Source organism: Salmo salar, chromosome 05 (assembly GCF_965601325.2).
Source record: "Salmo salar chromosome 05, fSalSal1, whole genome shotgun sequence".
In the NCBI taxonomy this organism is placed as follows: Eukaryota; Metazoa; Chordata; class Actinopteri; order Salmoniformes; family Salmonidae; genus Salmo; species Salmo salar.
This window is the reverse complement of record NC_138295.1, coordinates 51,151,642-51,169,318: the sequence shown is the minus strand read 5'-3', so window position 1 is coordinate 51,169,318 and position 17,677 is coordinate 51,151,642. Positions and strand designations below refer to the sequence as shown.

The window sequence follows — 17,677 nt, the reverse complement described above, 5'->3', positions numbered from 1 at the left end:
TTGTGGGCGGAACTGAAAAAGTGTGTGTGAGCAAAGAGGCCTAAAGGAATGGGCCAAAATTCACCCAACTTATTGTGGGAAGCTTGTGGAAGGATACCTGAAACGTTTTGACCAAAGTTAAACAATTTAAAGACAATGCTACCAAATACTAATTGAGTGTATGTTAACTTCTGACCCACTGGTAATGTGATGAAAGAAATGAAAGCTGAAATAAATCATTCTCTACTATTATTCTGACATTTCACATTCTTAAAATAAAGTGGTGATCCTAACTGACCTAAGACGTGGAATTTTTACCTGCATTAAATGTCAGGAATTGTGAAACTGAGTTTAAATGTATTTGGCTAAGGTGTATGTAAACCTCCGTCTTCAACTGTATACCCAATGCAAACAAATGTAAGTAGGAATGAATTAAGACTTTATACTAATGGACGAGCGATGTCAGAGAGGAACGGACTAAGATACTGTAGAATAGTATAGAAAACAGTATATACATATGAGATGAGTAATGCAAGATATGTAAACATTAAGTGAATGAGAGACCGTAAAATAGTATAGAATACAGTATATACATATGAGATGAGCAATGCCAGATATGTAAATATTATTAAAGTGACTAGCGTTCCATTCCTTAAAGTGGCAAATGATTCCTAGTCTATGCCTATAGGCAGCAGCCTCTAATGTGCTAGTGATGGCTGTTTAACAGTCTGATGGCCTTGAGATAGAAGCTGTTTTTCAGTCTCTCTGTCCCAGCTTTGATGCACCTGTACTGACCTCGCCTTCTGGATTATAGCGGGGTGAACTGGCGGGTGGGTAGTTTGCCCCCGGTAAGGCATTGGGCTGACCGCACCACCCTCTGGAGAACCTTGCGGTGATACAGCCCGACAGGATGCTTTCAATCGTGCATCTGTAAAAGTTTGAGGGTTTTAGGTGACAAGCCAAATTTCTTTAGCCTCCTGAGGTTGAAGAGGCTCTGTTGCGCTGTCTTCACCACACTGTCTGTGTGGGTGGTCCATTTCAGTTTGTCAGTGATGTGTATGCCAAGGAACTTAAAGCTTTCCAACTTCTCCACTGCGGTCCCGTCGATGTAGATAGGGGGGTGCACCCTCTGCTGTTTCCTGAAGTAGTCCACGATCATGTCCTTTGTTTTGTTGACGTTGAGTGAGAGGTTGTTTTCCAGGTACCACACTCCCAGAGCCCTCACCACCTCCCTGCAGGCTGTCTCGTCATTGTTGGTAATCAAGCCTACTACTGTTGTGTCGTCTGAAAACCTGATGATTGAGTTTGAGGCGTGCTTGGCCACACAATCATGGGTGAACAGGTAGTACAGGAGGGGGCTGAGCATGCGCCCAGTGTTGAGGATCAGCGGAGTGGGGGGGATGTTTCCTACTTTCACCACCTGGGGGTGGCCCGTCAGGAAGTCAAGGACCCAGTTGCACAGGGCGGGGTTCAGACCCAGGGCCTCGAGCTTAATGATGAGCTTGGAGGGTAATATTGTAATAATAATGCTATTTTCAATCTATGTAATTAATGCAAAAACAAACAACTGTCAAATTCCCGAAGCTGTTAGGTCATTATGTAGATTATTTATGACATGCACGCCACACACAGCCTAGGGAATAATCTGTCTGGTAGTAAGAGCATGCAGTGCTCAACTGGTAGTTGTGTGGAGCAGCTCACAGAATTAATATGGCAAGACAGCCTGTGTGACTGACACTTCTTTAAAATGTATTTTACCTTTTTTTATTTAACTAGGCAAGTCAGTTAAGAACAAATTCTTATTTTCAATGACGGCCTAGGAACAGTGGGTTAACTGCCTTGTTCAGGGGCAGAACGACAGATTTTTACCTTGTCAGCTCGGGCAATTATGCTCCATCATGGTATGCGCTACACACACACACAAACAAACCGGTTCCATGATGAAGCTCCATCATAAATGTATATTAGAAAAGATTTCCCTGATTTCTCTGCCCAGGTTTTCAACAATATTATCTTTCGTCATGATTCGTCCAGTTGTAGCATGTGATTTGGCGCCGTAGCCCAATGGTGGTTTTAGCTGAGTTATTTTTAATTGCGGGGGGCAATAGGGAGCGATTCCATCGTATATATCATTTACATAGTCACGATAGGACAAAGGTTGACATCGCCCAATTCTAGATTACGTAACAAAGTAAACAGAGAAGCAACGCACAATAGGCAGTAGTTATACGACTAACTATGAAGAACAATATACACATGTCACAACTCACTTGGTGCACTCGCACCAACCCACAAGTCCACAGAGATCTGGAGGAGTCCAGTTGTTGGGCAGGGCTGAGGTGAAGGAGCTTGCTCCTCTTTCTGCAATTGCTTAGAGACTGTGTAGTGTGAGACCTGGAGAGTCAGAAGGGTGTATGGCCCCCCTAGCAACTGCCCTAGCTACTTGCTTGGCAACCAATAAGGGCCAGGTCACACAGGTCAGAGAGAGTTTTGAGAGGTCAGTTTATGGTACCCATAGACTTTCAGGCACCACTCCTGGTTGGATGGGGAGTGGAGTGTGCAACTTGAAAGGGTTGTGAGGTGCTGGTAAGAGGCACTGTCAGGGAATTCGTGAAACTATGCAACATTCTGCTAAATGTGGAAAGCTATGCTGTCATCAGTGTGCAGTTTATAATGTAGTCATTAACTTAGCGTGAGTGTATGCTTCTAAATTGTAGAATATAGGATATGTGGTAGTGTTGACGCATTTTGCACCTCTGCCATTTCTATGCATGTCTGAAGTGTATTATTGCCTCAACTGCAGGGGTCTCCAATTACATTCAGCTCTGGGTTGATTTTTCCTTGAGCGGATGGTTGGAGAGAGGGAACATAGTTATAAATAATGTACACGCTGCCTATTGACCGCAAGAATCACAAACAGATATAGTATTTGACAAAAACAATCATTTCAAACCTTGATTACATTGCGGTACGATCACATATGCCTCTCTATTTATGGGTGGGAATAGTAGTGAACTTCCTAAATTAAAATAACTTTTAGCTGATTTTCCTGGTGTTTTACAGACTTTATGCTATAAGTACTTGGGGGGGCCAAATAAAATCACCCGCTGGCCGAATTTGGCCTGCGGGCAGCCTTTTGGGAAACCCAGCTCTAGTCAGACTGTAATATGGTGAGGTGAACTGTTAGTCACAGTAATATAGTTTAACAATCAAGTTGAAATCTGCCTCTTTAGGGCCTGCAAGGATATGTTTCAGTTTTGCAATGTTCTTGGCACAGAAAAGCAGTTGCCACATTTATTTTTCCACTCCTTATCTTGGATGTCAAATTGTGTTTGATGCTTCTCAGGAAGTCAAGAGCAGCCTTTTTTTTCTACTGCAGAGTAAAAATCATATGAGCCATGACACTTACTGTCTTAGTCTCTCAAAATGAATGAAATAACACCTCAGTTTTATATATCCCTCAACAAAACTGTAAGTCTTTCTGCGAGGTTTGTTGTTTCATTTTCAGATGGACTAAACCCAGTTACTTGGAAGTACAGTGGGGTATGCAGGTTCAAATTGTGTACAGTGTCTATGACTCAGTGAGACTTAATGAAACTACGTCAGAGAGGGAGATATTCGGTGCGTCTCTTTGAGGAGAAATAGACTCTTGTCTGACAAATAGTTCCATGGCATACCACCTAATGGATATTTCTCTCTTTTTCTGAAAATATCTCCTACAGTGAGGGGAAAAAAAGTATTTGATCCCCTGCTGATTTTGTAGGTTTGCCCACTGACAAAGAAAGGATCAGCCTATAATTTTAATGGTAGGTTTATTTTAACAGTGAGAGACAGAATAACAACAACAAAATCCAGAAAAACACATGTCAAAAATGTTATAAATTGATTTGCATTTTAATGAGGGAAATAAGTATTTGACCCCCTCTCAATCAGAAAGATTTCTGGCTCCCAGGTGTCTTTTATACAGGTAATGAGCTGAGATTAGGAGCACACTCTTAAAGGGAGTGCTCCTAATCTCAGTTTGTTACCTGTATAAAAGACACCTGTCCACTGAAGCAATCAATCAGATTCCAAACTCTCCACCATGGCCAAGACCAAAGAGCTCTCCAAGGATGTCAGGGACAAGATTGCAGACCTACACAAGGCTGGAATGGACTACAAGACCATCGCCAAGCAGCTTGGTGAGAAGGTGACAACAGTTGGTGCGATTATTCGCAAATGGAAGAAACACAAAAGAACTGTCAATCTCCCTCGGCCTGGGACTCCATGCAAGATCTCACCTCGTGAAGTTGCAATGATCATGAGAACGGTGAGGAATCAGCTCAGAACTACACGGGAGGATCTTGTCAATGATCTCAAGGCAGCTGGGACCATAGTCACCAAGGAAACAATTGGTAACACACTACGCCGTGAAGAACTGAAATCCTGCAGCGCCCGCAAGGTCCCCCTGCTCAAGAAAGCACATATACATGTCCGTCTGAAGTTTGCCAATGAACATCTGAATGATTCAAAGGACAACTGGGTGAAAGTGTTGTGGTCAGTTGAGACCAAAATGGAGCTCTTTGGCATCAACTCAACTCGCTGTGTTTGGAGGAGGAGGAATGCTGCCTATGACCCCAAGAACACCATCCCCACCATCAAACATGGAGGTGGAAACATTATGCTTTGGGGGTGTTTTTCTGCTAAGGGGACAGGACAACTTCACCGCATCAAAGGGACGATGGACGGGGCCATGTACCGTCAAATCTTGGGTGAGAACCTCCTTCCCTCAGCCAGGGCATTGAAAATGGGTCGTGGATGGGTATTCCAGCATGACAATGACCCAAAACACACGGCCAAGGCAACAAAGGAGTGGCTCAACAAGAAGCACATTAAGATCCTGGAGTGGCCTAGCCAGTCTCCAGACCTTAATCCCATAGAAAATCTGTGGAGGGAGCTGAAGGTTCGAGTTGCCAAATGTCAGCCTCGAAACCTTAATGACTTGGAGAAGATCTGCAAAGAGGAGTGGGACAAAATCCCTCCTGAGATGTGTGCAAACCTGGTGGCCAACTACAAGAAACGTCTGACCTCTGATTGCCAAAAAGGGTTTTGCCACCAAGTACTAAGTCATGTTTTGTAGAGGGGTCAAATACTTATTTCCCTCATTAAAATGCAAATCAATTTATAACATTTTTGACATGCGTTTTTCTGGATTTTTGTTGTTGTTATTCTGTCTCTCTCACTGTTCAAATAAACCTACCATTAAAATTATAGACTGATCATTTCTTTGTCAGTGGGCAAACGTACAAAATCAGCAGGGGATCAAATACTTTTTTCCCTCACGGTAGCTTAGTTTCCAATAGCGAAATGACTCCATTTTGTTCCTTTTTTCCCCGAACTTGGTATCAACAATCACTTGTCTGTTTCCCACAGGACTCTCAGAACTAATAGCAGTTAGGGAATTACTTTAATTTCCGAATAGCGCAGAAAGCACTACCTCGTGCCGGGTCCTAATCCCTCTGAGCGATGCTTGTTCGGATGATGTCATGTAATGTTTTTCATTGAAACAGTCATTTTCTTTTCTTACCAAGCCAGAGGGGGATGTAACCACAAGCACTGGCTTTATCAGGACCATAGTTAAATGTAGGCTAGTTAGTGGCAGAGATTCTCAATATTAAGAGAATATTTTTTATGAAGACTGTTATACAGCACCATTGTCACGTGAGCTTATGATCCCACAGCTGGTTGTTGAGTGGACTTCCTTTAAGTGAATTGGGGACTGAAAAAGGCAATCACCGCCTGACATTGGTCTTCTTGAGTAAGATCGGTCACTACTACTATAAAATGACTGCTGTGTCACGGTCTGAAACGGGGAAGCTATGTACACCAGAGGAGGTTGATGAAATTCCACTATATAAAGATCCCAGAATCCAGTCAACAGTAGTTCACTGTTTTGTTCGTTGGTGGCGTGGGTGGGATTTTACTTGATGCTTGTTGTGGCTTTGTGTGTAAGGTTAACTTAGTAGTTTACTGTATGCTTACGTATTAGAAGAATGCTTATATATTAGAAGTATCTCAAGATGTTCCGAGAGAGAAATCATTTGAAATTCCATCATTGGAGTTGGTATTTTGAAAGAGTGCATTTTCTTTTTCCAATTCCACATCTTTCTGAATCACCCTGAGGATTAGATGACTTGCTCTGAGAGATACTGGTTAACCAAAATAAGCATCCTCTCATCCCTGACATCACTTAAATTTGGAAGCCATTTAATTGTAAATGAATGTCCCATGTGGCCTATAGGTAAATCAATCATTCACACCCCATTCAATCTATGATTCATTTGAACCATGTACGAGCACACACACTAACTTCAGGATTGGGTTGGAAAAAGGCTTGCCAGAGGTAGCTCATTTGACTCGTTTGAAATTGCTGAAGAAACTTGGAGTCAGCAGCCTATTTCTTAACCTCTAGAGGGGGAATGGGTGGAAGTCATCCCGACTGTTCCAGGAAGTGTAGAGTGGAGTCGGAAACCGTAATGTCTCCCTTGAGTATCAATAGTATGGCCAGTGACTGTTGCAGTTCATGTGTTACCTTGCAAGAGACTTTTAAAGAGCACCAGTCTCCCCACTGAACACCCACACACACCTTCTGAAGGTCTTATCTTGCTTGTCAGGGTCAAAGCTGTGTATGATGAGCGCCAAAGACCTGTGTAATGGTGTTACCAAATAACTACATAATAGGCTATGTTGGTGCCTCAGGTTTTTTTTCCCACCAAGTGTTTATGAACTCCAAGATTACTACAAATAGGGTGCCGAAGGGTCGGATGCATGAATATAATGTCCCTTGTGTGTTGAACACATTTTGAACTATATCCAGTCCCGCAAATGTTTTGTTGTCCACATTGATCAGGGTGACTGGCCTATAGTTGTTCACTAGATATTGTTAGCGCATAGATTTATTTTCTTCTTATTATTAATAATATTAATAATAATAATATGCCATTCAGCAGACACTGTTATCCAAAGCGATTTAGTCATGCATGCATAAATGTTAGGTATTGGTGGTCCTGGGAATTGAACCCACTACCCTGGTGTTGCAAGCGTCATGCTCTAGAAACATAGCAACAGAGGACCATAGAGAGGCGCGCACACAAGGCTCCTTGTGATTGATGAGGTCTGGAAAAAGCATCTCAAATGGGCCAGAGACTTTGTTCCTAACTGGAAGCATAGATTGTAGGCTTTCATTTGTGAGTGTGCCGGTTATTTCCCTTCTTGTCATCCACTCCATCATTGAGCTCTACGGGTGGTTATGGACCATCGTTTGACAGAGAAACCACAGTTGGCCATAACAGTGTGATTAATGTGTGTTCGAAATTGACCCCCAATTATATTCCTAGCGTGTGTAGTACTGTAGTTACGTATGTGCACCAGGTCATGTTGGCTATACTGATAGGATACTTGGGCTCTTTCTAAAAAATGTATATATTCTCCTTCGCTGCACTGATCTGCACGGTTAGCTTCCACCATAGGGTTTCACCTGTCAACTAATTTACGATCAGTGCGGATGAAGGGGAGGAGATGAGAGTACAGGTTTTGAAACAATTGAGATGGAGGTCGTGTTTTGTTTTTTTCTTTGTTTGCTTTGCAGTGGAGCAGGTCCCTACAGAGGCCTACACCATCCCACTTTCGCAGGCCGAGGTTATACAGGAAGGAAGTGACGTCACTCTGGTCGCGTGGGGAACACAGGTGAGACGTGGAAGAAGGAGCCGTGGGTTGAGTCTACATACTCGAGCCATAGAGGAGATGGAGCTATATATCTATGGCTGTGCGTGAGTCATGACCTTAGCCAGAAGTCATTGTTTATGGTGTGGAGGCGTGCAGAGTAGGGACATCCGCATTACATCTTGGGTCTTTGACATTTTTAAGCCGACAGGGACGAGCCGTGGATTACCTCTTAGCTCCATCACAAGCCCACGCCTCTCAACAGGGGCTTTCTCACCAGGGGTTGGTTGGTTTATCGTGTCTACACTGACGTCTCCGTTGGACCGATGCTGCTCCACAGTGTTAACAGTCCACGTCTACACAAGGCCTTCCATTATCCTCAACTCCTGTCCCCCTGATTTTCTTTTCCTCAGGAGAGGATTATGGTCTCTATAGCACTCTTGGTGTCGTTGCCCCTTACAAAGATTATGCTAGCCCACTTAACGGGCTTAACCCACCCAGAGAAGGAGACTAATGTAGGTACAGCTGAAGAGCAGAGGGGGTCTAAGCCTGAGGGCTGGGAATGACTGGGAAATCAACTCCTTCAAAGACGTCATTTTGCAAAGATGAAAAATCCACCCAAGTAGTCGAAATCGGGGCTTTTTAAAATGCCACCCCATTACTCTGGTAATCCGTCAGCCCTCCGTGGACGAGTGAAAAGAAAACAACTCCCAGCAAGTGGAGCGGTCGGAACCGCGCCTGGAACCTGCCGTGAAGGCCTGCTAATGAGTGTAACAGAGGGGTTCATTTGGCCAGTCCTGAAAATCCCTACATTTGTGCGCATTTTATTGCGCACTTTAAACCTGTTCATATCTTGACAGAAGTACTAGGCTATATCATTGCTTCAGCAATATTCAGTATATTAGTAGTCATCTCTAGCAAGGTTGACTAACACCAGAATATAATATTTATCTTTTTAATATGCCTGTTGTAGACCCGTGTCTATATGGGCTGGAAGCCTATAGATTGCTGTGTTCCTTTTTTATCAATTGGCTGTCTGACTCATGACTATCACTCAAGACCCACACATTAATAGATTTTATTCATTAACCCTCACACACATTCATAGACAAACTCAAAGCCCTGATGCACAGCTTAGGGATAACGATGGAGCCAGTATGTCCTGCTGTTAGATTGCCGGTGATTCACAGGCACAGCAGTCATTATCTGGAAACGGACAGCTTTCTAATCAGCCAGTAAACATGGAGTCTATCCAAGCAACTTTCTCCATTAGTCCAAACTGACTTGAAAAAAAATCCATTGTGGATTAGAATGGAATATATGGTCTTGATCTCTGACTCCTGCCTTGCAGATCCATGTGCTGAGGGAAGTGGCCAACATGGCTCAGGAGAAGCTGGGTGTGTCCTGCGAACTCATAGATCTACAGACCATCTTGCCTTGGGACACTGAGACTGTTTGCAAGGTAAGACGCATGCTAGGCTATATAATTTGTGTACACACACTCAGGGTTGGGTAGGTTACTTTCTAAATGTAATACGTTAGTTACTAGTTACTTGTCCAAAATTATTAGCAGTAACTTCACTTTTGGATTACCAAAACTCAGTAATCTGATTACTTTCAGTTACTTTTAGATTGCTTTCCCCTTAAGACATTAGAAGACAAAGACTCCCTCAAACGTCAAATCAAAATAAAATTGTATTTGTCACATGCTTTGTAAACAACCTTTGTAGACTAACTGTGAAATGCTTATTTACAGGCCCTGCCCAACAATGCAGAGAAAAATATAGAAACAATTATAACACAAGGAAAAATGCACAATGAGTAACAATAACTTGGCTATATAAACAGGGTAACAGTACCGAGTAGATGTGCAGGGGTTCTGAGGTAAATATGTACATATAGGTAGGGGTAAAGTGTCTAGGCAGCAGGATAATTAATAAACACTGGTAGCAGCAGCATATGTGAAGAGTCAAAAGAGTTAGTGCAAAAGAGGGTCAATGAGAGTCCGTGCAGCTATTTGGTTAACTATTGATAAGTATTATGGCTTGGGGTAGAAGTTGTTTAGGGTCCTGTTGGTTCCAGACTTGGTGCCACTTGCCATGTGGTAGCAGAGAGAAAAATCTGTGTCTTGAGTGGCTGGAGTCTTTGAAAATGTTTAGCGCCTTCTCACACCGCCTGGTATAGAGGTCCTGGATGGCAGGGAGCTTGGCCCCAGTGATGTACTGGGTCATACGCACTACCCTCTGTAGCGCCTTGCGGTCGGATGCCAAGCAGTTGCCATACCAAGCGGTAATGAAGCCAGTCAAGATGCTCTCAGTGGTGCAGCTGTACAAGATTTTGCGGATCTGAGATTACATGCAAAATCTTTTCTACTTTTTTATTCCATAGGCTGGGATCCGTACTATGCAACTGAGGCAAGAGCGCATTTTTCACAGGCTGTCCACTGGCCTCAAAAATGATTGATATGCAGCTTAAACTTCTTCAATTTAACCATTGAGTTATACATATCCAATTGTGAACAGCCATCCACAATTGCCACAATAAGTAAGGCGCAAATGGCTAAATGAGAGGGCAGCAGTGTGATTTACATCAATGCGCTATGTAGATATCAATAATATGTAGCCCGTAGGCTACATCACTGCTGTCGTCCTTACCCTTTGCGTTTTATTTAGATTGGATCATCTTTGGATGCCGACAGCGGTTGCACTATTGGAAGACATGGCTTGGACAGTTGGCTACAGAATTCTATTCCTGCTCTTTTCCCGCGATCCCTCAAACACATTTGGTGTGTCATCATAGTGGTCTCTGATTTCAGACTTCCTCAGGCGGAACAAAAAACATGGCTGAGGATTATTTCTGTCTAATAAAACTCTTGTTGATTGGCTGGGCCTGGCTCCCCAGTAGGTGGGCCTATCCCCTCCCAGGCACACCGATGGCTGCATCCCTACCCAGTCATGTGAAAGCCATAGATTAGGGCCTGATTTATTTATTTCAATTGACTGATTTCCATATTTGAACTGTAACTCAGTAAAATCTTTGAAATTGTTGCATGTTGCATTTTATATTTTTGTTCAGTATAGGTGATGATCCCTGCAGTAGACTGTGTAATTTAGCACTTAAATTTCCCTTCAATGTGGCACAGAAACCATGTTATTTTTCTCTGCAGTGCAGTTTCTGCCATTCGTGATTGATTGAATTCCAACTTCATTCTCCTACAGCTGGTATGATTTCATTAGGGCTGTATTTCTACTTTGCCGCACGATTAAAGTAACTGTAGCACTCACTCGTGTTATTATGTAATGTAAGAGAGAAACTGTTTTGTTAGCCTTTCAAAGTATTCTAATGATGTCTTGAGTTTAACGTTATGGTCCATTCAAGCCCAGAGGAATGGGAGGAGAGGAGGTAAGCGAGGCCTGTATATTTTGTCCACATACAGTGCCTTCAGAAAGTATTTACACCCCTTGACCTTTTCCACATTTTGTTGTTACAGCCTGAATTTAACATTTTTATTTTTTTTCGTCACTGGCCTACACACAATAGTTCATAATGTTAAAGTAGAATTAAGTTATTTAAAAAAAAAAATGTGAACAAATTAATAAAACAATGAAAAGCTGAAATGTCTTCAGTCAATAATTTGTTATGGCAAGCCTAAATAACTTCAGGAGTAAAGATTTGCTAACAAGTCCCTTGATAAGTTGCATGGACATAACATTTTTTTTAATGACTACCTCATCTCTGTACCCCACATACAATTATCTGTAAGGTCCCTCAGTCAAGCAGTGAATTTCAAACACAGATTCAACCACAGACCAGGGAGGTTTTCCAATGCCTTGCAAATAAGGGCACCTGTTGGTTGATGGGTAAAAAAGAAGAAGCAGACATTGATTATCCCTTTGAGCAGGGTGAAGTTATTAATTACACTTTGGATGGCATATCAATACACCCAGTCACTACAAATGTACAGGCATCCTTCCTAACTCAGTTGCCTGAGAGGAAGGAAACCATTCAGGGATTTCACTATGAGGCCAATGATGACTTTAAAACAGTTATGGAGTTTAATGGCTGTGATAGGAGAAAAATGAAGATGACTCAACAACATTGTAGTTACTCCACAATTCTAACCTAATTGACAGAGGGAAAAGAATGCCTGTACAGAATATATGTAAAAATATTCCAGAACATGCATCCTGTTTGCAACAAGGCACTTAAGTAATACTGCGAAAAATGTGGCAATGCAATTCACTGTTTGTCCTGAATACAAAGTGTTATGTTTGGGGCAAATCCAATATAACAAATTACTCTCCATATTTTCAAGTATAGTGGTGGCTGCATCATGTTATGGGTGTGCTTGTAATCGTTAAGGACTGGGGAGTTTTTTAGGCAACAAAAATGTACGGAATAGAGCTGAGCACTGGCAAAATCCTAGAGGGGGGGGAAAAAATCTATGGCAAGACCTGAAAATGGCTCTCTAGCAATCATCAACAACCAATAATGGGCAAATGTTGCACAATCCAGGTGTGAAAAGCTCTTAGAGACTTACCCAGAAAGACTTACAGTTGTAATCACTGCCAAAGGTGCTTAGACAAAGTATTGACTCGGGTGTGAATACTTATGTAAATGAGATTTCTGTATTTAATCTTTAATACCTTTGCAAAAATGTCTGAAAACATGTTTTCACTGTCGTTATGGGGTATTGTGTGCAGATGGGTGGGGGGGGGAATAAATAATAATAATATCTATAGATAGTCTGAATTCAAAATTTAGATCTCTCTAACGCAACAAAATGTGGAATAAGTCAAGAAGTATGAATACTTTCTGAAGGCACTGTATTTTGTCACCTCCCGAGATGTGCCAATGCCATGCATTTTAAATGGCCCACTTCAAACGTGCCACATACTGTTTTGTTGTGAACGTGGCAAGCCGCTGGGGACCCGATGCCGGATGGATTTTTATATTGCCTGTTTTATCATGCATTTTTAAAGTCCCTCTGGTGCAGCACATGACACAGTTGGTAAGCTCTGCGAGGCCTGGCGCTGCCAAGTAAATCTTATAACTGACAGTTAAGGCACAAGATGAAAATTGTGGTCACAGGCCGGTAATTTAATAGGGAGCCCAATTGGAATCGATGGTATATATTATTATTGTCTTGGCACCGGGGCGCTTCAAATGAAGTGAGCAACAGTCTGCTATGGGCCGTTTTGTTCAGAGACAATTTTCTCAAATGAACGGGGTGATTTTCAGCAGTGGCCGCTCCATTAAACCGGCTCTATGAAATTGAATAGTGTGTTTATATACTGCTTATGGTTCTCGGGGGCAAGGCCGCCGTCTCCACCTTGCCAACAACACTTGTCTTCCTCTCCACTGTTTTCTCTCCTCTCCTTCAGCTAAACGTGTTGTGGAGTATCCATCCTCACACCTTTTTAAATTTCCCTTTTCCTTGTCAGTTTATATCCTCCTATCTTCTCATTCTCTTATTACGTATTATTCTGTTTTCTCTTGATAAGGCATTATGTCCTCACTCAGTCCTATAGCCATAAAAATTCAAATTCTAACAACATTGCCTGGGAATGTGTTGTTGTCTCTCAGCTTCAGTGTGTTACCCTATTTGACCCATGTGGCATTATTTGATGGTTGTGGATGAGTAGAGAACCTTTTAATCATGCAATTAACTGGAGAGGATGAATTAACCACAGGCTAAATAATCCCCATGTTCTTTGTACCCGATTTGCCATGAATGCAACGTTAAAATATTTTGTTTTATCTTTTAATAAATCTGAAGCATAAAGAACTTCGTGGTCCAGATGTCAAATTAGGAACAAATGCGGTTCTCTGTTTTAAAAAATAAATAAATAAAGCTTACGTAAGACTACTAATTCCTCTCAAAATGATGTTTTCAGACAGTGGGGCCAACTAATGAAGACAACCCTGACATGAAATACTATGGTCTCCTTTTATGCACGAAAGGTGGGTTAGTGGACAGGGAAATGGGGTTCCGTTACCCAGAAATGGCTATGCTGAAGTACTGTTTAAAAAAAAAATATATATTTGTCAGTCTTAGCAGTGCCTGTTTTGGTCACAACGCACAATAAAACAAATGCCCCATGGTTCAGTATCATCATTGCAAATGGTCAGCCCTGACTGAGTGTATACCTAATTTCCCACCTGTGGTCAATGATCTGCCTCTGCAATGATTGTGTGTGTCTTGGTGTGAAGACTAGACACAAGTATTCATCCACTGAGTGCCATAATGGATTCTTTTTGTGATCTACCTCTGTTGTCTTAGTTGGGAAGTGCTGGCTGCTGAGCGGTTGAATTACAGGTTTTGACCAGTGTACTTAGGCGCTACAATGTATAGCACATGAAGGGCGCCTTTGAAACTAGTCTACCTTTCCATATCTGCATTTGAAGAGCAACCTGATTGTACTCGCATTGCACAGCATTTTAGGGGGTCATAGCTGCTTGACGATAGGGAAAATATTTCACTTTAATGGTTGGTTTCACTAACCCATATTGAATAAATCCAAGAGTAACAGAGAACTAAAAACGTTATTTCATTAGCATTGACGTAACTGGGATTTCAGACATCAGGCCAGGACTATTGAGTCTGAGTGGAACCTTTTTTAAATCGTATGAACTGCTGTCCAGGAATATGTCTATGAAACTAAATTATCATTCATCCTACCTAAAAATGCAATCTAGTCCAGGTCCCTGCTTAATCTCTAATGTGAAACAGACCCCTTTATGTGTGCTTACGCTACTCTTTCTGTCACCCCTCTGACTACCCAGAATCCTCCACTTCCAATCCTAAAGTAGGCCCTATATTCAAAGGTTAGGTGGAGAGTGAGGTCAAACCTTGGTGCCCCTGGTCACCCTGACTGACTGACTGCGGACTGACTGAGGGCTAGCCCTGAGTGACCCCTGCCTGCCTGCCCTGGCTCTGTGGCTAGAACTACTGCTGATGCTGAACATTTCAGACACTGGGGCATTCACGCAAGGCAGCTATGACAGGAATTTCCCCCTGCATTTACATTTTGCATTTTATTGAAACAAGTTCATTTTTTATTTTTTTTTGTATTTTGTTTCAGGGTCAGCCGGCCCTACATGTGTTTGTTGGGGCACAATTGTCACAAACCTCTTCTCTATTTCTCTTGACTCACCCTACCGCTGAGCCCTCTGACAGACCAGCTATTTTAGATTTACAGAGGACGACTGTGGCCAGAATTACGCAAGTCACACAGCCTTCTCTCGCCTTAGATCTTTTGCTTCTAAAGGGGCGATGTGACATTTCATCAAAGGATTGCTCAGAGGAATAACTCACAGAGCATTGTGACCTCAATCTTCATCCTGTTCCATCTGAGTTGGCTTTCTCCGTCTCCGTTGTGAATTCCTAGGATTCATTATGTGCCAGTCTATAGGCTGAGGTAAGGGGGGGGGGGCACAATTGGCACCATCAGAGGCTAGTAAATAGTTGTCAGTGCTGATTGTCAGTGCTGTTCTTTGTCTCAAGTACATGTCAGAAAGAATTCAGTCTGCTTTTTAATTCAGTGGTTGTTTGCTTGATCTTCAGTGTTTTTCCAGGAATACCTACGTGCTCTCACATCGTCTTGCATTAAATGGGTTGATAGGCTCATGAGCAGACGGAGTGTGTGTGTGTACACACACGCTCAGCTTGTTGGTCCATGGACGCACATCCAAACACGGACGCACATTCAAATAGGACTTCATGTAAATCTATGAGTCACAGTCGGCTCCTGCATCTCTCCTCAGCGTCTTTCAACAACGGACATCCATGCCCAGATTGAGCACGATGTCCATATGAGTCAGTTCAATCAGTTCTTATCTCTTTGAGCCTGGTGGGTCTTTTATAGATGAGTGTCTGTGTGTGTCTCCTTAGTACATGTGATCATTAACACGATAGCTCTGGGTTTCCTGTTCCCTCCATCCGGAGCCATCCACCCCGGTGGTAACCGGAGGCGACACAGGGATCTAAATATACAGTCAAGTCTCTTGTTGACAAAGGGAATAGACAGAAATTACTGTAGAAATGGAGAGAAACTGTATTTTGTCCCGCTGTCTGCGGCAGTCCAGTAAATGTAATAGTCGTTCATTTAAGGGATAAACAAAATTACTGGTTTGGCCCTGCCAGACCCACAGGCTCAAATGATATAATGTGGAAAGTCTCCCTCTCTCTTGTTCCTGGGTCAAAAGCCAGTGTGGTAATTTATTTAAAAACCCATATCATCCTCTTTGACAGACCTTCAGTCTCTCTTGTTGTTTTGAGTGGCCTATATCTTAAGTGCTCTTGAGCTGGCTCTTGTACAATCTAATTTTGATCAGACATTTCTACCACATTGTACAGCTCCTTGTCCATATTCAATACTAGTCCAGATTCGTATTAGTGCCTAGCCAGTGATTCAGAGCCATTTTCCAGTCCTGGTCAGACTCCGATCTGGGCAGTGTGAAACCGCCCTTTTGAGGGTGTGCAGTCAGTAATAGAGCGGTGGCTCAGTTAGCAGTGATTGGAGATGGCTCTTCCCATGCCGCACAAACCAGACCCGTCAGCCAAAAGGCCTGGGTCCTGGAAGACCTTGGAGCTCAGGTCCTCTCCCTACAATGAACCTCTTATTACTTTCCACCCATAGCTTCAGCTCTCTCCATTGAAAAAAAAAAAGCTATTTTGACTGCTTCGTCCTCATGACACACAATACCCTTCCAGACTGGGTCTTTCCAAAGCAAAGAAACTAGCTAACGTGATCAAGATGTGGCTCGGGCTCATGCTTTGAGGTTCCGAGCTCCATGTGGGCATGTCCACTATAAAATGCATTTGAGGAAATTCACGGCAAACGTATACATTTGTTTGATTTTACAGTGAGACTTGGAAAGGCGTTTTGTACCCTGGCCATAGTCCGTGCGCTAGGCATCTGGAGGGTTCATGCACTATTCTTTAGTACCTGTACGGCAGAGTTCATGTACTGTTTAATTTCGTTGTGTTCTCATTGCCTTAAGTCAGTGGGTTCAAATCATTTTTTTAAAGACTTCTTCTCAGGCTCATTTTAAGGTCACTAAAGTGCTGATGAAATAAGTTGTTCCACTATGAACTGTCAAGATTAGCTTATTTCACCTGGGATTGATCTCACAGCAGAGGGCCATGGAGCTGACGTTATAATAAGATAGCATATCCCTTCGGTCACGGCTGGGAAATACTATTTTAGAAATCTCCCTGTCTCCCATCTCTCCTCACACTTGGTCATGGTCTGTTAACTCTCTCTTGGTCATCAATATTCCCTTTTACTTTACTTCTTTTACCTCTCTTGGCCTCACTTGCTTACTCTCCCCTCTCTCAACATCGCTATTGTTATCGCACACAATATTTCTTCGCTTTGGCATTTGTCCTCCTCGCAGCCAGCAAGTCCATGCTGGTTTGGGAATCTGCAAGTCCTATCTGCTCCCATAAAACACACCATTTCCCCAGCCCCAACCTCGGCACACATTCCACATCATATGGTGTCCCTTAATGACCCCTGGAAATGTGTGTGTGCTCACTTCTCCCTCCTCCTCTCCAGAAATATGTATGACTTTGCCAAAGAAAAGCCAGAACACCCACTGTAACAGAGTAAAAAGTAAAGGAGAGCGAAGACTTAACCAAGACCACTCTGACTTTCCGCAGCACGGAGGAAACTCCTCTACTTCACCCTTCTGCTACATCAGAGCACTGCTGCCACAGATGGAGATTGCTGCTGGTGTGTCCTATTTGTCAAGTAGAAAGGGATGCGTAAACATGAAACAGCCAGTGATATGTTCTCCCTGTCTGCTCTGAGTGGTGTGGGCATAGCGTGTTTGCTGAACTTGGTTACCCGAGGGGCTGGTGTTCCCGGCAGTCGGCACTTCACACTGAAGGCTAACACCTGCCATGGTAACAGAGATGTGTTGGCAGGTGGTATAGTGTGGCAGGTGCTGGCTGGCCGTGCCCTGTTTCATTAGTTTGTTCAAAGTTCAC

General features: G+C 42.9%; 1 protein-coding gene across 1 annotated transcript in view; it reads left to right on the top strand.

Moving 5' to 3' along the window:
* LOC106605051 (2-oxoisovalerate dehydrogenase subunit beta, mitochondrial) overlaps positions 1-17,677 on the top strand; it is a 90,078-nt gene that overhangs the window by 27,157 nt on the left and 45,244 nt on the right. The window contains exons 7-8 of the mRNA XM_014200299.3: positions 7,607-7,704; positions 9,032-9,142. Coding sequence (XP_014055774.1) covers positions 7,607-7,704; positions 9,032-9,142 — 209 coding nt within the window. The remainder of the gene's footprint in view (positions 1-7,606; positions 7,705-9,031; positions 9,143-17,677) is intronic.